The sequence below is a fragment of the Platalea leucorodia genome (genome assembly GCF_965183815.1).
Source record: "Platalea leucorodia genome assembly, chromosome: 7".
NCBI classification, from domain to species: Eukaryota; Metazoa; Chordata; class Aves; order Pelecaniformes; family Threskiornithidae; genus Platalea; species Platalea leucorodia.
In genome coordinates, this window is record NC_138829.1 from 42,562,362 (window position 1) to 42,587,661 (window position 25,300).

General features: G+C 40.5%; 1 protein-coding gene across 1 annotated transcript; it reads left to right on the forward strand.

Annotated features, from left to right (window-relative positions):
* Window positions 1-2,120: 2,120 nt before the first annotated feature.
* LOC309593800 (cytosolic phospholipase A2 epsilon-like) lies at window positions 2,121-24,483 on the forward strand (the record flags this gene model as incomplete). Its single annotated transcript, XM_082318878.1, has 21 exons — window positions 2,121-2,147; window positions 2,444-2,527; window positions 5,212-5,284; window positions 6,109-6,245; window positions 7,513-7,644; window positions 10,653-10,693; window positions 11,141-11,183; window positions 11,945-12,008; window positions 12,586-12,752; window positions 12,888-12,980; window positions 13,349-13,386; window positions 14,561-14,696; window positions 16,155-16,294; window positions 17,928-18,150; window positions 18,822-18,936; window positions 19,966-20,103; window positions 20,600-20,707; window positions 21,174-21,365; window positions 21,899-22,065; window positions 22,910-23,090; window positions 24,245-24,483. 21 exons carry the CDS (start codon window positions 2,121-2,123, stop codon window positions 24,481-24,483), a joined length of 2,538 nt encoding a protein of 845 aa, XP_082175004.1.
* Window positions 24,484-25,300: the final 817 nt, after the last annotated feature.

A 25,300-nucleotide genomic window follows, 5' to 3' on the forward strand; every position in this document is an offset into this window, starting at 1 on the left:
GGAAAATGACTCTGAGGCTGTGTCAAAATTGATCTGGGATCTCGGTGGCAAATGGGAGTCTCCAGCTCTCGCAGCTGCCTCTCAAGAGGCTGCAAGTCTGTGCTGGTCCTGCTGCAAGCGGTCTGCTCCTTGGCCACCCCAGGCACCTGGGCTGCAAGTTACGTGGCCCAGTTTAAGGGTCTGTGTGACTCCAGACCTCATATTGCCATGCAACTCCTACTGCTGAAGGCTTCTGTTGTTATAATGGTATTGGTGAAATACTATCTTGTCGTCTGGCCTGCAGCTTTCTGACTTCTGACTCGCTTGCACCCCTGTTTATGGTGCACAATATCACGTTATCAAGTAACTTCCTACTGTTGCTGGGCTATGTCTGCTTTTGCATGGGAGAGCTGTTTAGCTGGGTTTCTTCTTTCTCATGATGTGTGGGTCAAGCACATATAGTATAGCAACATAGCTGCTTGAGCAGTTAATATTGCTTGATCTAATTTATGAAATTCACAAAAGGCCCAAATGTGGAGATTGTGGAAAGGGTGGGAGTTGAGTGGGGAGCATGGCATATTATCTAACTGGATGGGTAACTTTTATTCTTGAAGAGCTGGGGAGAATCTACTGTTATCAAACTGAGCCATAAAATGACAGAGCCTGAGCTAAGTGATGCGACGGCTGTCATGTTCAGCCTCTTCTAACAGCATCAGCGGGATCTCTTGTTTCAAATCAAGAAGCATTACTTCAAAAGCATTACCATATAATCAGAGTGAAATAGAGCTCTATTGTAATAAGACTGCTCCACAGAATAAAAAACCAACACAACAAAAAACCTGTAGCTGGGAACTCATCACACTTTTTTGCATAAATGTTAGTACAACCTAAAGCAGGGACTTTTAGGTATTCAATATCTGAGTCTATGAAAGAGCAGACTAATTATAATGGTTGTTTGAAACTTTATCTAAGGCAGCTCTCTTCTACAGGACAGTTTGAATAGTCAGATACTTTTTTTAGAAATGGTTGACAGTCAGATTTTTTTTTTTTTTGTAAGAAGTCCTGCTGCTTCAAAAGGGGGTTTTCTGCCTGACTTAGAAACTTGGGAATTCTGAAAAATAAAATAAACAGTTTTTGAAAACTTATTTCAATTGCAGTTTCTCACTATTGAATAACAGCTGGTTTTAGTGATTTTAAAAATGTTTAATGCAATAGCTGGCTCCTGTCATATTTTAGTAATGGTACTAGGTACTTTTGTTATGTATTGAGTGCTATTGCAGAAAAATAATGTGAAATTATTCTAAAATGAAAAAGAAATGAGACTTCACAATTTTAACATGACTGTTTAAATATTTTGGAAAAAAAGTCATACGTAGTTATTTGTGTTAAAGCTTACATGGGCTTCTAACATAATATAATTGAAAGTAGCACTTCTGCTAAAAATTGTTTCAATAACAAAAGCTCTCCTGCTGGCTCTGCTTACCTCATAACATCCCTTATGTAACAGAAATAAGAGAGAAGAAAAGCTACAAGCTCTTTTCTTTAACTATTTGCCACTGTCCATGAGAGCCAGCCTCCATGTTGTGGCTGTAATTTGTAGTGAACTTGGCGAAAACCCGTGCAGTTGTGTATCTGGCTGGAGGAGCCAGTGAGAGCTGGAATGCTGCTGTTTGGATGCTCAGATCACTCCATTTGGTGCTGCCAAAGTGCAGGTATGGATTTTAGGACTAGAGAAAGTAACAGTAGATATCAGTAGTTGCAATGTTCTGTTAGGTCTTCTCTAGTTTGTGAGGGTTGCAGTTGCCCCAGGATATCCCTCTGTATGTGATTATTCAGAACTTATGGTGGTAGATAACTATTTTATTTTGGGATTAGCCTGCGATAAAATGTTTGACCCATCTCTTCCTTTCCCCTAAATCACTGTGGTATTAAAAAAAAAAAAAAAATCTTCATGGGGCACAGAACAAGTGCATAATTTGTGCTTTTGAAATCAGTGGGAGGTGGAGCTATGAGTCAATCTGTACAGCTCTTCTTCCCTGCCTCAGTTGGTTGGAAAATAGCATGGTCCAGGAGCACCTGCTAGCTGTGAGACATACAGACTGGACCATTATAGTGTTGCCTTTTATGAAACAGAGATACTAATGGGATCATCAGCCTATTCACCTTTGGTAAGAAAAAATCAGTGGTGGGGCAGGAGGATCTGTTTGGCTATCTTGGTTGAGATGCATCAAAAGAAAATGCTTGGGGAATTTTCATCCTTAAATGTCAAATGGGTCTGCGGTGGGCAGATTTCTCAGTAAGAGCAGCAGATAGATGGTCTTGGTGAGATGGAGATGTATTCCATCATGAGGAGGAGAAATGGTAGGGCCCCCTGCTATTGGTGAATCTGAGTAGAAACTGAAAACTAGGAATTGTTGGCTGCTGGGTTTCATCACTGGCCCCTCTCTTGGCTCCTTGTCCCCAGGATCGGTTCATCCGAGCAAACCCGCACAGGAAGATTGGAATCAGAAGGAGGAATCATGAAAGACCGCACAGCACTGAAGACGAGGTACTGTGTAGAGGGCAGCTTCCGGATTGCAGGGAGAGGGCTGCGGGGTACGAATAATGGCCGTGCTACCTGCAGTCTTCCATCAGCCTTTCCTATCTCTCCCTAAGCTTAACTGTCATTATGAAAGGTGATATTTTTTAATGGTTAGTTAAGGGAATATTTGTTTCTTCTGTGAGTGTGCTCTCTAGAGTGGAAAACATTCACTATGACTTACGGGTTTGGAAGGTGATGAAGGTAATGAACTTGTGGTTTAGATGCTGGGCAAGGAACTGGGAGGGCTGGATTTTAGTCTTGATTTTACTGTGACATCACTATATTGCAGTAGTCATACCTCATAACACCCAAGGCTCCATCTTCAAATCATTTTTCCTTTGCTTTATGGAGGCAGATCAGCAGATAAAATGGATTATTCAGTGTCTGCCACTTAAAATAATTCTGAATGCTAATTTTTATGAAACTGAACTGGTAAAAGGTGTTGGAAGGTACTGAATGTGGTGCATACTGGATATGTAACAAATTATTCCCTTTTCTGAGTGATGGCTGGTTGAAATGATATTAAATAACAACTTAAAAAAAAAAATCAAAAATTATATGATGTTTTTTCCCCCCCCGAGTTTCCTGAATCTGTTCCCTAGCTGTATTCGGAGCAGAAATATGAGGCTAACTCTTTGCTAGATCTGGGAGAGCAGCAAACTCACTACCTGCTATCACTATGGAATAATAATTGGTTTTGTGTCTGCATGTTTTCTTAGTACTTCAGCCATCTCATGAATAAGTTTTCTTCAGACTTCTGGATATGGGTGGTACTAAAGCTGAGGATGAAAAATTAATCCTCTGTACTTGGGATGAAAAGTTGAGCTTTCAGCAATTTGGATCATCTTCTCCTGTCATACTCTCTATCTCCAGAAACATTGCTGCCAAAAATTCTGCTGAGGTTGATGGGTTTCTTCCAAACCTGCTGATTTTGTTGAAATGGCACTTTCTGAGAGAAAACTATTGCGTTGAGAATTTTTCCAGTGGGCTGTAAATAGCATCTAGCCCAGTGACTTACTGCTTTTTAGACGGTTAATCTGCTCCTGTCAGGACACTGGCGTATCAAAATAAGAGGTACACAAGGAGGTCATAAGGAGACAGTTTCTCAGAAATCATGATGCTTTGAAGATTTAATTGCTCCTTTCAATTTAATTAATAGAGCTACCGCTTCTGTATGTAGTATTTTACTTCTGATGTTCTTTAAGATTGTCTTGTTTTTCCTGTAGCCAAGTACAGAGTTGTGTGTAGCTGTGATGGGGAGTGGAGGGAAAAAACAAAAAATGGAGAGGGTTGTGGAGTCTTGAAGCTATTCCCCTGTAGACCCCTACACTATGGGATGTCAATATATTGCTATACCTCAGTGCTTCTCCTTGGTAAATCAATCAGGTCAGCCTAGTGTTTTTCCATGTGGACATATTTTTAAAATAACTTGTTATGCAAAAATCCTGAATAAGCCAGGGCATTCTGAATCACCTATTTGTGCTTTTTTTTTTTTTTTGTGTGTGTGTGTGTGTATGTGCATTCATATGCAATTATAACTTTTATTCTTGCTTCTTTGTGTTTAATTGCAATATCTAACACACTGATAATTTTACTCTCATCCTATCAAATCTGTAATTTGGTTTGTGTTTGCAACTTTCCATTTTCTTAGATTGTTTAGAGATTTTGTGATTCATGCTTTCTTCAGTTCTGTTTTTTCTCCAGCTCTGGTTTATGTACATATATCAGTTCTGCATGTTGTGGTAATGTGGTTTCATTTTGATTAATGTAGACCTTATCTATGGATGACAGGTTATCTTTACTCAGTGTCACACAGAGTCAAAAAAAAAAATTAAGAAAAATACAGCTGCTACTGCCTTATGTCATGTCAAATTTGCACTGAAATGCTAGAGCTGCCTTATAGGGAGCTGGACCTACGTGTGAAATGGAAGAATGCTTACCCCAAGCCTCTGATTTCAGCCTTCCTCCTGCTGGTGTAACTGAAGAGCTCTGGAGTCCCATACTGGGCTGTTCACTTCTAGAACCGTTCTCTCCCTCTTTTAGTCATTTATTTCCTTTTAAGGGTCAGGTATTTTGGCATGGTAAAGGATTTTATGCTGTTACGTATCCTACAGCCAGATTGGCCAGTAGCAGTGATATCTTGACCGGGGCATTATAAAATGGAGGGTATCTATTCTGCAGTAATGTTATGTGGCAGACGGGCAGCAGTCCCTCCCGGAGGAAGGAGGGTATCCCACGGTCCCCAAGCCAGCACACCAGGAAGTGCTGTGCTGTAACCTGTTGCACTCAGCCTGAAATTTGAGAGACAAACCCTGTAGTGTGAAGGTAGCTGGATTTTTACAGGGGCAATTATGTAATGACTTTTTTGTGAAAACTCTCTTGTGATATTTCTTACTACTCCCTGCATTAAAACTTACCCTCCAAAACCTAAACCTTTAGAAAACTTAAACACCACTGGTTAGTAAACACAGCTGGAAACTGATATTATACGGAGTCAAATCACAAGAAAGAATTTCCTCTCAGAAATTGTCTCAAATAATTAAAATGAAAACATATTCACTGCATTAATGACAGAACGGCCTTTGCTATGCTGAGTTACTCATGTCTGAGTTATTTGCTATAATTAAGATATTTTTCTCATTGTTCTGCAGCCAGAAGTACCTCGGTTGTGCTGGCTTGCTGTAAAAATTATAAGCATGAGAAATCTCCGCAAAGCAGATCTGTGTAAGTATCACTGATGGCATGTTTACAGGTTAGCAAGAAAATCACTGTCACCTGAATTTAATGCTCTGGTACACCTATTGCTTGGATTACAGTAATGTCTCATGTTTTTTGGCTGAAGAAGTTGCATCTTTTTTCATTTTTGTTTAGACAATTAAAATAATTTAGAAAACCATTAACAATAGAAATTAAATAGAGTAGAAATTCTATGTTGGGAAAGAAGTTATCCTTCCTTTCCCCAGCTGCTCTGTGATATTTCCATTTCCCCTAATTCTTCAGTGCACCTTTATCCACAGGTTGCCCATTTCCCTTCTGAAAGGGGCACCTTTGTGATAGACACAGGAAAAAGCAGTAGTTGTGTTGGGTGCTGCTGTGTTTGTGTCCTCATTGCTATATCACTGTGGATGACTTGCGCATTACAATTAGAACCAGGGCAAAAAATCCCTAAAAATTAAATTCTTCATTTTTTTGGAAAAAATGTAGTTTCAGGAAGTGAAGTCATATATGAATTTGCTTGAAGCCTGGCAAATATTTGAAAATAGAAGTAAAAAATCAGAAAAGCCAGAATACTTCAGTTTAGTACTGTTGAAATTGCATATTTTGGCTTTTGTTATCAGATAGAATTAGTGGTTTAAAATTGTCTTTTGTTTGGAATTGACATAAATGTAGATAAAATAGTTAAATAACTCTAAACCCAGAATGTTTTCCTTTGGGTCTAATGAAATATTTAGGACTCCTCAGAGGTTAATCTTTTTTTCCCCTGACTGGGCAAAAGAAATAGTAAAAACGTACTGCTGTACTAAATATGCGTATCTTTGTTAACACAGTGAGCCAAACTGATTGCTACATCAAGCTGTGGCTGCCAACAGCTTCATGTCGGGAAGCCCGGACAAGAACTGTACGCAACTGCAGAAACCCTGTGTGGAATGAAACTTTCCACTTCATGATACAAAGTGAAGTAAAGGTAGGATCTGCACCTGTGATAGTGAGCAGATGCTTTCTAAAGGGGACATCTTCACCTGCTGCGTGCAGACTTTTTATGAGAGCCTTGAGGCTCGAATAGAGGCTTGAACTCAGTTATGCTGAGGAATCAGATGGTAACGGAAAGGTACAGAAAGTGTCAGAGACGGCATGAGAGATGCTGTTCCTACCAGCAAGTAAGTATGCAAGCTTTGATCTGGCTTCTCTGGTGCTCTGACTGGTCTCTGCCATCTTCTAAGCACTAGAATCCTATGAATTGGATGGGAGGTTTTATGAACTCTTTAGAGTATTAGTTATGTTTTCTTATATGCAACTGTGAAGGCATTTTTGCTGTATGTTGCCTTGAGTTTGCAATACCTGTTTTATACTGTAACAGTGATGCCGTTTGTAAGTTTTAAGAGGTGCCATAACTTAATGCTGTTTTTTAAAAATTTTAAGATATCTTTTAATACTAACCATTCCATCATTAAACAGGCATATTTTCAAAAGTCTAATAGGCTATAAGAAAGCAAACCGTGCTTCTGACTTATGGAGTTATTATAGAGTCATGCCTATCCTATGCTTTGAATTAATTTAAGCTCAGAGGGTTATGGATCATTTGGAATAAAGTTAAATGTTTCTTTCTGTCCCACAGCAGTTGTAAAAAAACTGTTGAAATGTTTGTAGAGTTAGCAGCAGTAGATTAGCAGTCAGAGTGCGAGTGATACAAGGTCTAGCCGTGGGGTCAGCTTTCTATGTCTTGATAGTGCTGCATCTTCTCATGCTGCTATGGGTAATCTGAGCCCTGAGGAATTCCAAGGGGAATCACTAGAATTTAAATTTTGTTAAAAGAATTTTTTCATGTGCATTGCCTTCCACTTGTAAAGGGCTAGGGGTTTGCCCTCTATTATTACTTTCTGCTGATATGCCAAAACTTCTCAAGATAGGAATTTTGAATCCACAAAGGATCTGATGAACAGCGTGTGTAATCTCTACTCTGTCCAGTGCCTATTACCATCATGCATGTCACTCATGCTGCCTTTCTTGTGAGCTCTTGTTCATTGCCAAATCTGATGATTTGCATCTTCTAGGGTTAGTTCCTGACTTTGCAGTCTGAGTCACAGGGACTGTGAACTGAGTTCCACGTTGTCGCAGGTGTCCGTCTGCATTGAACAACGTGAGGGCTGCGTGCTGACTCTTGCTAGACCTTCCTTTTGGGGTCAGTAGCCCCAGAATATGGCATTTACATCCTTCTCTGCCTCTCTCCTCAGAACATCCTGGAGCTGACAGTCTGCGATGAGGATACTTTTACACCAGATGACCAGCTTTTGACTGTTCACTTTGATGTAGCTAAAATCCAACCTGGAGAAAAAGTTCACCTGAACTTTGAGTTGAATCCAGAGGTGAGGAATGAAAATGCAAGTGAAATTAAGTGGATAGATAAAATAATACTCTTGATCAGAATTTTGTCTCAAGTTATAACCTATATTAGAGTTGCTCTCACATACAAAGACTTTGTTAAAAGGACCTTATTAAAGCACAAAGTTAAATGCTCAGTGTTTAGGAGGGGTCAGAAACAGTCACCCCTCTGTTGTGATTGCAATTAGATGCAAAATGGCTTTCCTATTCTGCATTTTTTTTGAGATTTCAAAAACGTCTTTTGAAAAAAGCAGAGAGAGCAAGAGTCAAAAATTAAGAAGCTGATGGTTAGAGATCTCATTGCTGTTGTAGGAGACTGACAGAGCAGGGATGGGAACAAACCCTTTCCGGGCAGCTGCCCTGACCCTTTGGCCAGTAGCTCACTAGAGGTACCTCCTTTCAGCTTCACCAGGGGTTTTGTCCTGTGCTTTCAGGCAATATGCTTGGTAAATGATTATATATTCTCATTAAAATCTCTCAGGTTTTTTTCCTCCTCCTGATAAACAACAATTTTTTTTTTTTTAAATTCTCAGCAAGTCTGTTTATGATCTTTTTACAGGGTTACAAATTTCTTTTAGGGGGACTAAGCCAGCACAGAATGGGTAGGGCTTGATGAATGAGAATCTCCTCAGTATTTTATTCTTTTCTTCTAGGTCAGTGTGTGACCTAGGAGGTTTTTTTGCTGTGTATGTCTCAAAGAATATTGTGTTTGGTTGTATTAAAGAGGGGATAAAGAGTTTCTTATGAAATGTTTGGTGGGTGAGGTTGCTGAGAGGACATGTGGAGAAACCACATCCATCTTTTAAGAGAGCAAAATATGTACTCAGACTACTTTTTGCAAAATATAACACCTTCTCTGTTTGGAGGCTGTGTAGTAACAAGACTTCAGGGCTTTCTCACACTTTCAACGAGGGCTTGAGTTTACAGTTCCTAGGAACTGTGTGTGCTTTGTTTATTTCTAAACCACTGTGTCAGACAGGCTGTTGGGAAAAAACTCTTGCCTGTTTTTTATATTACTATTGCTTTGGAGAGTGTTTATTAACTACTCTTCTAGAAAGCCAATCCTTACTAAGGATTTCAATATACCTACTCCAGCTGGCTACAGCCTGCCTTAGAAAAAGCCTCATGTGACTGAGATAATCTGAGGTGTGATTCAAGCCGTGAGTTTGCTCTGAGGCATGTGCAGAGTTGGCTTAACCGATCGGCTTAGCAAGGTGGAAGTTGGGATGATAAGACAAGGTGAGCTGTGTCTCAGGAACGTCTTGGTCAAGCCGTCCTTATTTGGATCACGGCTCCTACTCGGGCGCCCATGAGGCATCACAGATTATGGTCTGTACATGGATTTTTAGAACACTTAGGGTTAATTTTTTTTTAAAGTGACTTAGTAATGGAACATGCCGGGCAACCTTAATAATAGGCAGTACTGCCACCTCTGTCCATAACGATTTCTTTTATCTACCAAGGTATCTCAAAAGGAGGGCCGAGGAGGCCAGATGGGTAATGTCAGAGGATCAGGGTTCTTCCTGCTGTACCTCTTGCTCACTGTGTGGTCTAACAAGTCTTTCCATTGCTTTGCTCCAGGTTTTTCACCCACAAAAATGTAAATGGGACTTAATAGAAATATAATTTGTGTAAGCGCGTGTACAACAGCATAAGAAGGATGGGAATATAAGGCAGGCACAATTAGGCAGATGTTAAGAGCCAGGGTCTCCTGAACATTGTTTCTGCTGTTCTTTGGACAAAGTTGGAACAGGCGGACAGTGAGTTTGGATAGCACAGAGTGGTCACAATGTGATGCTTGATAAAGTCTGTCTTGCATCTCTGTAAGGTGACTGCTTTCTAAAATCCATCCCTCAGCCTTCTGTTACAAACTGTTGCAACCACCCTAATTCTCATGAAATGGAGACTTTGGGAGAAAGAAGCAAGCAGAACCAGCTGCTGCTGGTTTACATGCCACAGATCCAGCTCTTAGAGAAGCCACCTGAGATGTCTCATTTACTGACATGAACTAGTGAATACAAAAGTACTCACTTTTTGCCTTTACTGTAGTGATGATTTTACCTTGGCAGCTACATTATCAGACTTTGCATGGTTTTCACAGTCTCTTCACAAAGTCAAAGTATGCTGTGCAGCCAGACAGAAGAGATATTTGGCAGTAAAGTTTAGTTCTTCTGAATATGAATGAAAAATTTTACCATCACTTGTGAGAAAGAGATTTATATCTTCCACTAATTAGTGTTTTCCTCCCTGTGGGTGATATAAAAGATCTCTCTGATATATGTTTTTGTGTGGTATTTCCTGGACTGGCTGTGTCCCACACAGACTGATCCAGCGAATGGCTGCAGTAAAGTAATACAGTTATTCGGTCCCTCTTATGTTGTTGACATGTTTCTCTTTTCTGTTGCTGTTCCCTGCTCTTACACTCTTCCTTCTTTTTCATCTTTATTTGGCCCTTGTGAGCTCTTTCCTTCATTCCCCTTTACAGCTTCAGTCTTCCCTCTTCTCTCTTCTTCCCTTCGCCCTGGCAATTTTCATTTTCCAAGTTGGTCTCTTCTCCCACCTTTTTTTATGTTTAGTCACTATACTCTGTGAATTCTTTTGTTTTAACCCAGACATACTCACCACCTAGATCCATTTATTCTCAAGTATGTTCTCCCACATCATTCACCTGTTATACCTCCCTTCCTCGGCATTGATTGACCCATGTCTCATCCTGCTAATAAATGAATAACGGGATCTTCACCCCCTATTCCATGATACTTACTCTCCTCTTCCCCTTGGGGTGACAGTTGGTTTGTAAACAGTAGAGCGGTGGAGAGAGACATGAAATTAAAGGGTGGCCGAAGAAGGCTCCATCCATTTACATTATGATGCAGAGGGTGTGGGAATAGCAAAATCTTGCAACGGAGGGTTATACAAAATCATCAGAGTTCTATCAAAGGAAAAAGTTTCTGTTCATTTTCCTTAAATGAAAAATAAATCTTGTTTTCAGAATCAGGAAGAACTAGAAGTGGAATTTCTACTGGAAAACATGTGAGTAAGGCCTAAATGTTACAGAATTCATCATTGGAAAACTTCACGTTTTAGAGAGTGATAATGCAGCATTGGGGAAGTGGCTCCATGCACCTGTGCTCAGACATCCCATCTTGGCATCTTCCCCACAGTTGATTTTCTCTCCTGAATCTGGTGAAATCCCTTCTTGAATGACAATCTCACTTACTATTTATAGCTAAGGGTGGGTGTTCATTTTGTAATTCAGCCTAAGGAGAGATGTTGCTGATAAGCAGAGGTAAGAAAGAGGGAGTGTCCCTGGGAGCTATTGGACTGTGACCTGGCAGTGAGCACAAGACAGAGGTGAAAGATAGAAGTGCTGATGGCACTTGGCAGCTAGAAAAACTGAGCTCAGAGAACTATTTGCATTTAAAAGATTATTGCTCATATACCCACTCTTAAATAAACCTTTTCATTTTTGCTTTTCAGTCCAGGTGTATCTGAGAACATCATTACTAATGGCGTACTAGTGGTAATTGTTTTATTTTTTTTATGCTTATGTTCTTATGGTAGGACAGAACTGAAGGATGTAGTTGGAAGAACTATGCCTTTAGGCATAGCCTTTACTCTTTTTCAGATGAGACACAGGTGTGGTTGTAAAGTTTTGAATTTGGTCATGCTTGTAGCGTATTCTGTGTTGGGAGAGGCTTGGACCAGCGCTTTGCCACAGTGCCAGTGAGCTGCTCGCTGATGAAATGGCAGTAAACAAGGAAACTTGGGAAGGGAGTGAATCCAGTGTCACTGCAGAGTTTGTTACTGAATGTCTACCTTGGAGCCGAAGGCTCTTTTCAAAGCATATCCAAAGTACTGTGCAATGCTCCTGTGCTGCTACTTCCTCCTGTGCAGCACTCTCTTGGGAAGTTGCAGCTTCATCACAAAGGAAATAAAATACAGACCCATCTGTCCAGTTGTTCTGCAGAGTTGTAGGTATCCTTCAGCTCACTCTTCTGTAGACAAAAGTTAAAGCGTGGCCTAGGTGGGGAGAAAAATTTCTTGTGTTAACTGTTGGGGATTGAACGGTATTTGAATGTAATGGGACAGATCCCCAGTTATCTTAACTTCCTTGACCACAGTATTGCTTGCATGATTTATACAAGAGAATTAGCCTCTGCAATTTCTTCATGTTCACAGGACATCATGGCCAAGCCTGGTGTTTCTACAGGACCTCTAGATCCTCAGTGAGGATCCTGAATTATTTCTGTGACCGGTGATTTTATTGCTTATCTCTTCCAGTCTCGTGAAGTTTCCTGTTTGGAAGTACATGTGAAGGAAACAAAAATGAAGAGCCCTTACAAAAGTGAGGCTATTGATTTAAATCATTTGTCACTGCGTTTTGTGGTATGGGAGATACAGCTGAATCTAGATAAATATTTGCTCTGTTTTAGTCTGTTTGTATCAGGGCTGCTTGGGGATTGAGGCGTTTCCTGAATTACCTACTTGCTAATAGTGAGAATCCTCTGGAGATGGCATGGCCGCATAGCTTAAGGGAAACCGTGGAGATGGCTGGGAGACTCAGAAACATCACTGCAGTGTGATGAAACTGAAATACCTGTGATGAGAACAGACAGCAAAAGAGGGGAGATACAACTATCGGGGTGGAAATTCAGGGGGTGTGGACGCTGCTAGTGGCACCCGCTGGTCTAACACATGCTCCCTGTTGCTTGGCAGGGGAGAAGTTGCAATGCTGCACCAGCCTTTTGTTCCTTACTCAGTTTGGCCCTTGTTCACACTGATTATGGGGGAGGAAAAATATTGTGGCCCAAATTAATGTTGACTGCACTAAGGCTGAAACTTTACTTGGGGCATTTTTATTGTTATTTTTTCAGGGCAAGATGCAGTTAAACATTTCTCTGTGGTTTGCTTCTTGTTCTTAGGGAGAGATTTCACATTCACAATGAAAGGATCCTATGAAGAAACCCAGGATGTTTCCATAGGTCCTCGCTGCACACAGGGAGGTAGTGAAACCACCATGTTCCACTACGTCAAGCAAAGTCAACCCAGACTGCACATGACGCTGCCAAAGGAGCGTTTTTTCTGTGGTGTATGTTTTGCTTGTGATAACAGTTAAAGTCACTTTTGGGAGAAGCATCATGAATTAGCCCTTCTCTGGTACATTTGTACCTATGGGTTGTAAATAATTTTCTCCTTATAACTTCCCCCCCCCCCTTTAATTCAGCATAGCTCAGCTAGGAGGGAAATGGATGCGAGTAGTCCCCTGGCTGTGCCTCTCCATTCTCTGGACTTGGGAAAGAAAGTGACAGTGATGAGAGTGAGTAACCTTTGACAGCATTTGGAATTATTTCAACAAGTGTAAGCTATATTTATGTGATACCTGGTTCATTATTAATTTTGTTACTAAAAATGTACTAGCAGAGTTATATGTATGCTCAGCTCTGCATACAGTTGAAAGTATAGCTATTATTCAGGGGAAAAGTAGCATATTCAGAATTGCTGATTGCTTTAAAAGTATTTTAAAAGCAGGATCCTAGTGATGATTGTGTGCAGAAGGCCTGAGAAGAGACCAAAGATTTATCATTTCAGACTATATATCTGAATAATTGCTAATACTGTAAAACTTGCTTTTCCAAACTTTCAATCCTATTTAAAATTTATGGTGTTTTCATTCTTGATTCTTAGGGTGAATCTTACGAGGTGTCTGTGAAGGAAGAAGATGGGTAAATCTTTTATTTCTTTTGAATTATTACTTAGGCCATCTCCTATACTTTCATAGTATCATCTTTAGATGAAAGGAAGCTACAGCTTAAACTAGCTCATTTCAAAACAAGGAATAAAGATTGTAATTGGTTAAAGAAGACTAAAATATGGGGAAGGTTTAATAAAATGACACATGCTTTTAAATTGGTTGGTAGGAGTTCAGCATAGAATAGGTGGTAGGTAGTCATGGGATATAACGAGTCCCAATATTTTCCATAATGTTGATGTTTCCTAATTTTGATACTTAAGAATCCCTCTGTCTTGTAACCTTTATCTATAATATGTACACGTTTATGTGTAACACGTTTCTAAGATGCTTCCAGCACCATTATGCATTTACTAGTCCTCTGCAGGTCGTTTTTCAATGAAACAAGCAGACAGTAACTAATTTACTGACAGGCTTGCAGTGATTTTCCGAAGGGCGACATTACCCCCTACTGATGACTTAGCTACATTGCAAGCACTAATTGCAGACAGATCAGAAGTTTTTGCTGAATATTAATTATGAGCCACAGAAGGGACAAAATAACCTTTTGGCTGAAAAACACGTGAAACAGTAGCCCTGTAAAAATAGAAGTTACAGAGTTAATGATGCATATGATGTTCATAATCACGTACAGATCAGAAGGGATACACTTAAGAGTCATTTCTAACTCAAGTATTTACAGCACAAGTTCTTAGTAGAGATAAGCCTAACATGGGATTAGGGTCATTTTGCCTAAAGTGTATTAAGTTTAGGTAACTGCTTAGGCCCTCTCTGCTCTTCAGGAGACGCATACATAGCAAGATAACATGAAGAGGTGTCCAAATTTCAGAGCTCAATGTGAAACAGCTTTAGTTCAGTTATGTTCCTCGTTTTATATCGGCAGAGAATTTGTTTCATTTAACTTCCTCATGATTGCATGAAATAGTTCAGGACAGATTCTGGTCTAAAAATCTCCATAAGAAGGCAGAAATACAGGGCCTGTGATATCCATATACCTGCTTTCATTTGCATAGGGGAACCTTAATGTGCATGGAAGTAGCCTTTCTTTAAATTGGTTTATTGTTGTTGCTTATTTTGCTTGATGTCTCAAGCAGTAGCTCTAGAAATGGCTGCCAGGTAACGTGTCTTGTTCTGTTCTTATGCTCTAGTTGCAAGAATTTAGATTTGCGGTTGGGGTTTGATCTATGCACAGAGGAGAAGGATTTCATCCGTAAAAGGAAGAAGGTGGTTGCTGCTGCTCTGAAAAATGTTCTTCATCTAGATGAAGACCTGCAGGAGGATGAGGTATGTGGGACAGCATCTTGGGAACTTGAAGTATTCTGTCCCACTTTGAATGAAGCGGATGTGATATACTTGCATGACTACCCATATAGCTCTTCCACATCTAGACCAAAATGTATAGGCCAGATTGTCACTTGCACCTAAGACCGTATCCAAGAATTTTTGGCACAGAGGATGAAAGAGGAACTGTCAAGAAGTCAGTTATGGCTCCTTTATTCTCTGCCAACTTCCATCCTCACTCAGGGGCACCCAAAGAACCTATTTGTTGAGATGAACATATGTACAACCAAGCTTGGTGAAATTTTGTTGCTTGGACTGAGACCATTTCTCCTCAGATTGGCACCTCTCCCCTTCTCTGCTGCTACACAAGGCTCACAGAGGAAGGCTGTGGCTCTCCCTTAGCACACTGGTACAGCAGCATCTGTCTTGTGTGTTTTTCAGTGCATTACCTGTTGCTTACTCCTGTCCTGGGGATCCCTGGACTCAGAGGTAGCTACTCTGTTACTGGAGGACAGTAATCTGTTATGGGGCTGTGGTGCTTGGAGCAAGAGTCAGGGAGACACTCTTCTGCAACTGGGAGAATGTGCCTGTGTGGGATTTCCTCCACTGCTCTGCTCTGCTCCCAGTACTCCCATCCCTTGATGCTGTGTGCAGGACAGCATTTGTCAACCAAGTCAACGTGCTCATGACCTTAAATAACAAGTAGAATAGGACTTGTTATTATTATATGAGAATAAAGGGTTATTAAGTCATGTTATTTAAAAAACAAAAAACAAAACCCCCAAGTAGATGGTAAAATACAATGAAGACAAGATTAAAGGTAATGGCAAGATGTTCCTAAAACTGAATAATTATGTTGTCTCAGTTTTTGTGAAGTTCTACCTATGGGGCAGAGGGAGGATGGCTTACAGAATTGCTGCATCCCCGAGGAAAGTAAGACCAAATTACATATAGCATTGATGTCAGGGAAGGGGGAGGTAATCTGGGTAACAAAGAACATGTTAAAATAAATCTATAAAACTTGGCACCATCTGCCTGGAGAATAGCAAATGTTGTATATAAACTTAGAGGAAGAAAAAATTATGCAGGCAGCTCTTGCTCTTCTCCTCTGACCTCAGTTATACTTAGGATTTTAAAATGTGTTTTGAGGGCAAGATGTGAGGAAAAATGAAAAACATCCAGAAAAGATTCTCTATAAATCTGAAAATAGATAAGGCCATACAAGAGCCATGCTTAGAGCTTCTGACTTACCAAAGCATCACCGATCAGGAAGATGCTTTCAGCATACACTAAGTCCCACCAAAGTTTACACCACTCAAACACACGCCTAAGTGCTGCCATGAAGAGGTTGAATTGAATCCAAATGTACCTGAATCAGGGTCTTGCTGTTACTTTTTCTGTAGGCCCACCACTTCTCTATTTCATCTGGTGATGAACGACTCTGTGCCTTTGTGTGTTGAGCAGGTGCCAGTGGTGGCAGTCATGACCACAGCAGGGGGAGTGCGGTCCATGACAGCTATGTTTGGCAGTCTTCTGGCTCTCCAGGAGTTAGGTGTTTTGGACTGTGTCTCATACATCAGTGGTTTATCTGCCACAACATGGTAAGGAGAGTTGGGTTTGTGCTTGCTGTTTGTGTTGGCAGAGTGATAACCTGGTAAAGCATATTGCCTTGCTGATGAATTTTACCCAGTGTGATGCTGGGACTTGGCTTCCTTTTGGTGCTCACTCATTTCACGGGACCAGTCAGTGCTGTGGCCCTTATTTCTTCTAGCTACAAGAAACAAATTGAGTGAGAACTACTGTATTTCTATAATTGCACTGAGGTATTTACAGAAACTAAAAGAAAAGAGCACAAGCCAGGATGGTTTACCTGTATCCCCCTGCAGTTCAGTGTAGGTGACAAACCCACCCACAGCTGTTCTGTGGCTCAGATATGTGCCTTTCTGCCATACCATGTGAGTTCTCTTGGTGGCTGGACTTGTTTCTGTCATAAACTCAGTGCCTGGTGCAGAGAATGAGTGGGAAACGTGGTTATTTTTTGATGAAAATTCTGTATGCCTCAGATCCATTTCTCATTTCCCAGTTACCTGGCAGAAAAGGTTCCTGTGTTAAGATGGAGGGTAGAGGTGTCTTAGTGTTTCACTTTGAATGAAAAGTGGTTATTTATGGCTATCAGCAAGGGACTGAATAGGGCTTGGTAGGCCGAAAAGCTGGCATTTTCTTGGGAATGTAAGAAATGGCGATTGCTTTCTGGGGGAGAAGTAAACCTTTTGATTGCCAGTGCAGACAAATCAGATGTTAATCATGAGTCAGAGACGATGCTGCAGATGTGCAAGCGAAGCAATGCAGCTGGAGTCCTAGGGACTTGAATCTCTGAAAGGACACAGACCCAATCCCCAAGCATGCTTGAGAGCAATGGGGAAATGAAAGTAGGGAAATATTGTTTTCCCTTCCTTTGTGTATCTCTTGGGTCATCTAGTTGCATGTAACACTTCAGAAATCCTCCTGTAATATTTGTCTGGCTCAACTCTTACAGGGCTCTGAAAAGGAGAATTTAAAAGAAAAACCCTGAGAAACATGGACTGTCATGCACTCAATGTTGACTGCCTTGCATGACTAGCAGGGCTAGTCTAGGGCTTTAAAATGTTTTGCGTCTGGAGGGCTGCTCTAAAAAGATACATGAGACAGAACTAGAACAAGTGGGGTGGGGATGAGAAGGAATGACTAGAATCTGCCTGAGCTCTGGGAACTGAAATCTCAAGCAGACTGGCCCTGTCCGTGCCAAGAGTCTGAGGTGACCCACCTGCTGCATGCCTAAGGAGGGGAGCTCTTGCACTTGTCCAGGCCAATGTTTCCTGCTGAACTCCTGCTTAACGTTTCACACAGTGCCTGAACCAGCTGAGGGAACTGGCCTCAGGCAGAAGCTGTGGCTTGAACCTGGACAATCAAAGGGTAATTCTCATAAAAGCTTGGGAGTAAAAGTTAAGTTATGGTTGTTGCTTTATTACTCTCTTGATTCTGAGAAGACACAAGCTAGGATGATTTTGAATGTATACCTGCAGCAAAAATATCGTTGTATAGTCTAAATTCTGCCTGGGCTTTGAACAGCTCTTCCAAGGTAAAAGTTGGAGGGTGAGTGTCTCATGTATCCTGAAACAAAACTCTTATGTGCGGTATAAGCCCATGAATTGTCATGTATCTGGTGATGAACCACATTGTGTTTCTTTTTACCAGGACCATGGCAAAGTTATATGAAGATGAAAATTGGTCACAGAAGGATCTCAGAGGGCCCATTGGTGATATCAGGAAACATGTGATCACAAGCAAGCTGCACTGTTTCTCATTGGATCATATGAAATACTATGAAAAAGAGCTTTGTAAAAGAAAGCAAGAGGGGCACAAGCTGTCCTTTACCGACTTATGGGGACTCTTCATTGATTGTATGCTACATCATCAGGTATTATAGATCCATCCCTTATTCCAGAGGATTTCTAACTTTTCATGTCTGAAGTTCTGGATTCAGTTATAGGAAAGGCTCTCAAAACTTCTGAGGGGTCTTTCTTTGGCTTTTTAGAAGAAAAATAACACAGTAAACCTAAAGTGTAAGCATCTAGGGGAAATGTCTGAGCACGTAAAAATTCAAGGTGTTAATGAAACTGATTTTCCATCTTTACTTTCAGATCAAATGAGCATTCTAGTAATATACAGAGGAGAGGTGGCTCTGACAGAGCTAAGGTCAGGCATAGCAATATATAGCCATACCAGCAAACAAAGCTGTATTGAATGAAATGGGCCCTGGTTGACTTTTATCTGCAGTACCTCCAAGGTAGCTAAATATCTTTATCTTTCCTTAAAGCAAGTCATATCCTAGTGACTGCATAGACAAGTTGCTCACATTTTAGCTCTATGCCCCATTCCAAAATTCCTGGAAGCATCAGTGATAATGCTTTGGCGAAGGTTGATGGCAGATAACACATGAACACATTTGTGTGGTCAAAAAACTGAAGTACACAGAACAAAATCTGCTGAGGTTTAGGAGACGTTTCATTGATAGTCCATGCTTAGATACCATATTAAGTCCATGCATAATGTTCATCTTTTACAATGACTTCTGTTCTTTATAAACAGGAAAGTACTCACAAACTCTCTGATCAGCAATTGGCAATAAATCAGGGACAGAATCCACTGCCCATATACCTGTCCCTCAATGTCAAGGATGACTTTAGCACTCTGGATTTTAAAGGTAATGATTATTATACACACTTCTATAAATCTAAGGAGTTTCTTTTTAATGCTGGGTGAATGCCAAAAGCTTTTACTGTAAGTCCAAGTTAATAAATCTTTTAAATAATTTCTTTTTCCCCTGTATTCACATCTGGGTTCTGACTTGGATGAAAAACATGCATCCTAATACTATGGTAGGGAGATACCTGTGCAAAGACACTGCCCTGTGAGGGGCAAATATGCCTTTTGCTGGCAGCCTTGAGAGCCACCACTGCTGCTCTTTCTCTCTCTGGTCCCCACATACTTCTCACAGCTTCTTTCAGCCGCTGGTGTTCCTGCCCAAGCAGCAGTAGTCCAAGAGAGCTGTGAAGAGTTGGGAGAGGAAGGCAAGGAATGGAGGAGAAGGGAAGATGTGGAGAAGGGGGTGAGAGTGGGAGGCGGCTCCCAGCAGCCAGAGAGGGATCTGAGGAGGGGCAATGCTCTATGCCCTGATCAGTGATGCTGATCACTAACTATTTCCATGGCGTTTTCTGGCCCAAACGAAGCAGGAGGTCCTGCAACTGAACCCGATCATCTGCTGCTAGGCACAATCTGCAGTCCCAGTGTGTTCAGCCAAGGTTTGGGTGGGTTTTGGTCAGAGTTTTTTTTAGCTTCACAAGGCAGTGATTATCAGAGTTTAAGAATGAGCAGCAGCTGGTATCACTGCTGACTCAGAAGAACTAAACACGCCACATCTTGCGCAGGGCCTTAGCAATCAGTGGACTTTCAGCCCCAATTTTTGCTTCCTAGTACAGAAATGGACCTGAACCCCAAGCTGAATGGATTTTCAGTGTTAGTGGAGGAGGTGAATTCAGCTTTTGCATTCACCAATCTAACACGCAACACACTGAAAGGTGCCTGCTTGTTTCAAAACATGGTGGTTTGAACTGTCTGTCACCAACATGTTGAAGCTATGGGTCTTGTTCTTCCACCTTTTGATTCTCTAAGCTGTTATTTTTACATGTGTTAAGGTGGCCGGACTAAGTTGTTCTTGATGCCTGATTTGCAGAGTGGGTGGAGTTCACACCTTACGAGGTGGGTTTCCTGAAATACGGGGCCTTTGTTCATTCAGAGGATTTTGGTAGTGAGTTCTTCATGGGTCACCTGATGAAGAAGATCCCAGAGTCCCGCATCTGCTTCTTGGAAGGTGATTTACTATCTCAGAAAAACATCACCTTTATAACCGCATAGTTGGCTACATAGAGTTGTCATCTAATAACTACTGCTCTGCAAGTAGCAGTGCAGGTACACCAGATAATGTATCTGATGCAATTTAAATCTCAAATAAACCAGCCAAAAGTGACAAAAGAGGAAGCAAATTCTTGAGACAAATGCAATTAATTTGCTGAACTTCTTATGTTAGACCAAAACAGAACACACACATTAGAACTGATCTTTTGAAGTATTTAAAATCACAGTCTGACTTTTATAACAGCCAAGTTTCTAAAATGGCCTAGTCATAAGCCAGACATTATGTGTAATGACATGGCATTTGATATTCATACTAAATTTAATAATATTTCATAGCTAAAACAGTGCTAATTTAAACAACCACAGTGACTGAATCCAAGTAGGTTGCCATAGCTGTGCTCTAAAAATTCAAAGTAGTATTAAGTATGGCTTCTTTTTTTTAAACTTTCAAGGCACATGGAGTAATATATTCTCCCAGAATTTCATGGATGCTGTCTACCTCTCGGGTCATTCAGAGGACTTCTGGCACAGATGGACCCGAGGAACTGAGCATGACATTGGTTAGTTATTTGGATTACTTTTCACTTGCGTCTGTGTTATCTTTACACCTCTCTGAAATGTGAAACCTGACATATGGTGACGAGTTTGGTTTTGTGTCCTGTTTCTGAGTTAGGGGACACCAAGCCTTTGGGAATAAAGGAAAAACAGGAGAGAAACAGTTGTGCTGGAAAACAGGAAAAAACATTGCGCTGTTCACTGTGCAACATCCCTGGGGAGTTTTGTTAGTCACGAGAGGGTTACCATGAGTCTTTGGGGAGGGAGAGGCCAGACGGGGAACAACAAAGTGATGCTGTGACACTGAAACCCACCTCTGCCCAGAACAGTCTGCATGTTGGTGTGTGCACTCCATCACAGATGGGGCTGTGGTGGTTTGGCTGCCCAGCCCCTCTTTCTTTGTTGTTATTTGTATGAGAGAAACACTCTAAACAAATGCAGACATATAACCTCTTCTCATTCTGCCTACAGAGGAACGCCCTGCTCTGCCCAAGAAGCCTCATGAACAGACAACTTCCTTATCCATTCCCAAAGGTTGCCTTTCCAATACCCTTCGAGAAATGATGACTGGACGGCCAGTGGTTTCAACTTACCACAATTTCCTCAAGGGCTTGCAGCTACATAACAAGTATTTAGAGAATGAGAGCTTTTGCATGTGGAAAGGTAATAGTAAATTGTTTTAGATAAATCTTTGAAGGTGATTTGAGCGCTGATACTTGCTGAGGACAAATATTTGATAAGTTTTGGCATAAAGGCAAATTTTGATGAATATTATTTAATTAATATGTCTGTGGAATTGGTTTTGCCGAGCCCCAGATGATTTACTGCTGGTCGTCTTTCTGTCTTGGAGGAGCCACAGCAGGCTTGTTTGAATTCTGTCCTTCCGAGGAAAAGCCGCAAAAGAATGACTTACAGCTTCCACTGAAGATATTAGCCACAAATTTACACTAGTTGAAAAAGCAGCCTAATAAAACACTTTGGATGAAGCTGAGTCTCAGAACTGCTCCCTCTTACTGATCTCAGAGTTGAGCTATAGATGCTAAAATTGTGTCGAACACAAGTATTTAACTGTGGGCTTTGTGTCAAAGACTAATACAAGTGTGGGCTGTTCTTTCTTTCCTTGTTATGCTGATTTGGAAAAAGAATGGACTTGCTCCTGCACTAATTAATTGATAATAAAAGTTTTTGACTTTCAGACACAGTGCTGGATTCTTCTCCCAACCAGTTAAATGAAATGGGTGACTGTCTCAAGCTGGTAGACACAGCTTTCTTCATCAACACCAGCTGCCCACCCATTCTGAGGCCGGAGAGGGAAGTGGATGTAATTTTGCATTTAAATTACAGCGGAGGATCACAGACTCTGGTGATGTTTTGAAGTAGTGATTCTTTATCTGTATGACTCCAGCAGCTGAATTCCACATTTCTCTCTCTTTCAGAAAATGGTCTGGTTGTTATTAAGTTAAATGATCATATCAGTGATAGTATTCAACACTGTGACCATAATGTCACTGTCTTTATCAGGGCTATTTTCAGTAGCTGTCTGGGACACACACACGGACACAGACACATAGAAGATTACCTGTTCTGTGTATCTGTGCAGATTTGTCATTGTGGTACCAAGTTCCTCAATAGTTAGTTAAATAACTTTTACAATGTAACTAGTTAATACATAATTTTGCTCTTTTTGAATGAAAATTTGGAGTTTTTCTTTTATGTTTGACTCTTGTTATTTGCATAAGTTTCAGTCAGGTTTTTGTTTTGCTGTGTTTGAAGAAACGTTGAGGGGCGTATATGTTTGAAATTAATGTAATTTATTTGTAGGAGGTCATGAAGACATTGATTGTTAGATGCACTGAATGCAAACACTCAAGAACCTGTGATCTGAGATACCACGTGTAATCAAAATTTCCTGATCCAAATCCTCTACTGTGCCCACTAAATCACAAAAATGATCTGAATTTCATATAAATTTCAGAAAACAGTAAGCTTGCTTTAAAAATGTACAATGTTAGCAAATCAACCAAATTTCTATTACCTGGGATATATTAAAATCAAGAGGGTATGCTTGTTCCAGTGCATAGTTAGCCTTATTTGTAAACATATAAATCAACCACAGACTGCCTAGGGCAGCAAAGTATCGGTTATGGGGCTTGGTAGCCTTATTTCAAACTCTCTTTGTGTTGCAACTCTCCTCTTTGTTGAACCAGCCGCTGGACCTATTCTCAGAGTACTGTTTGGAGCATGGGATCCCATTCCCCAGCACGGAGCTGAGCCAGGAAGACCGGGAACACCTGAAGGAGTGCTATGTGTTTGAGGATAGCTTAGAGGCACCAATCTTGGCCTATTTCCCACTGGTGTGTGATACCTTCCAAAAATACAAGGCACCAAGTAAGTTAACAGCATTAGTCATTTTTTGAGGTTGCCATATCCAGTTTATCCATTGAATTTGTTCCTCTTCTAAAACAAGAGACTGGCAAGCTTCTCAGTTGGCTAAGTTATCATATTCCCAGTCCTGTTGTGATGTATATAGTGTTGGCCAACTAATCAGGGATTGAACTGAAGAGTTTCAAAATTAAAAGCATGAATAGCTGTAGCTTGAGGCAAACCCCCTTATCTGGTATCTGGGACAATTTGCGTTCCTTTGATAATAAAATACAGGAGGCAGCTACTAAGTAATATCCACTGGTAGCTAACACTGTCACTTAACTGTCTTGTAATGAGATACTACATTTACTTTGTTAACAAAGCTAGAATCCTCTCATTACTTTGTTTACATGAAAAAAATTGAGAATAGAAAGTGCTGAAAACACATAATGAAGTGAAGGATTTGCTAGCGTAACAAGCTGCTTTGATATCTGTCATTTTTGAAAAGTTGCTGGATTATTTTCTTTAGTTCAGCAACAGAATAAATAATGATTTGTTTGTTTCACCAGAAAAACTACTTGGAAAATTCAGTTTCAGTTTACAAATACTTTTGCATGCATCAGCTCCAATTTTCTTGTTGCTAATTTAGTGTGATTCAGGAAACTTCACTCAAAAACTGACCAAAAATCCATGTAGCAGCTTATTGGAAAAGACCTCATGTAGTTCATCATCTTATTTGTCCTGCTGCATGTGCTTAAAATCTCAGCCACCTGAGAGGGGAAATTCCCAAACCAGGAGCTTCCTGGTGTCATCTTCTACCAGTTGGTAGATAAGGAGCTCTCATCTCAGAACCAATGGAAAGGTTAAAAATACAAAATTCCAAATCTGCAAAAGTGAAATATTCTGATGGAAAACTTTAATTTAGAGAGGAAAGCATTTTGCATGGAAAAGTTGTTCTGCCAGTCAGTTCTGGATCAGCTGTGATGGCAGTCAAGCAGCGAAGGAGTGGATTTTATTAGTGCAGCAGATGTAGTGTCTATACAGTAATTAAATCTTGAACCATTTTCCTGAGAGAATTCAGTTTCTTCTGGCTGTTACTGTGTATTTTGCATTGCCTAGTAGGAGTCTTCCACCTCAGTAACATTGCTGTGTTGAACTTTGTTATGTTCTTACTTCAGATGTGGAGCGCAGTCCCACAGAAATGGAGCAGGGAAGAGTAGATGTGTCCAACTCTATTGCTCCCTATGGCACTGGTCTGCTTACGTATACTGAAGAGAATTTCAACAAGTTGCTGAACCTGTGCAGCTACAACATCCTGAATAATAAAGATTTAATTCTTCAGGCTTTGCGATCTGCAGTGGAACGAAAGAAGCAATTTAAAAACTGTTCATCCCCTCGGTTGTCTAAACACTCTTAAAGTATATTTTGATGAATCTTATCAGAAGGAGATATACAGATGTTTTGGTAATAGACTAAGAAATATTCAGGGACATGAACCATACAGAATGAGCATCCATGTTATCTTGTTAAAAAAAGAAAATTGTGTGTTTTATTCAGTACTGTGTGTGAGGACTAATGCTGGTTCTAGCATTAAAGTCATTAGCAAATCATGATTACTTTTAAAAATTCTCTTCACTGTTTTAGGGAATGAAAAGGCAGTTGTAGAGCTATAGGGTCCTATTTGGATATATAACGATATAAGAATGAGATTTCAACCTCACAAAAGTCTGTGCCAGACTTGGATGCAAATCTTGGTGGTATGTGGTCTTTGAACCAGAGACCAAAGCAAAGATCAAGCAAAGCTTTACCTTGTTCACAGATGTCTCCTTGTGACAGTAAGGAGTAAACCAGATACCAAAAATGTTTGCACCAGGAAAAGGAAGGCTGATAATTGAAGAATGGAACTGCACGAGATGTCTTCTATTTTCTCAGTGTCTATCTGTTAGGCAGAAGTCTAACCTTCAGTGAATTTACCTGCTTGGCTGTCATTGCACTGACTCTGCATTTTTTGATGGACTACCCCAGAGTGATCAACACATAAGTGTGATTTTTTTTTTTCTGCCAACTGTCTGATAAAAATCACCTGACTGCATCCATTTTTGCTGAACTTCTCTCTGAACTATTGCCTACCAAGTAGATTTTGAAATAGAGGATAGCAGTTAAAGTTTCAAATCCTACACTTAGTGGGTTTGGAAAAACAGTTTTAACAGCCTAGCCTTTGGCCATAACGATGT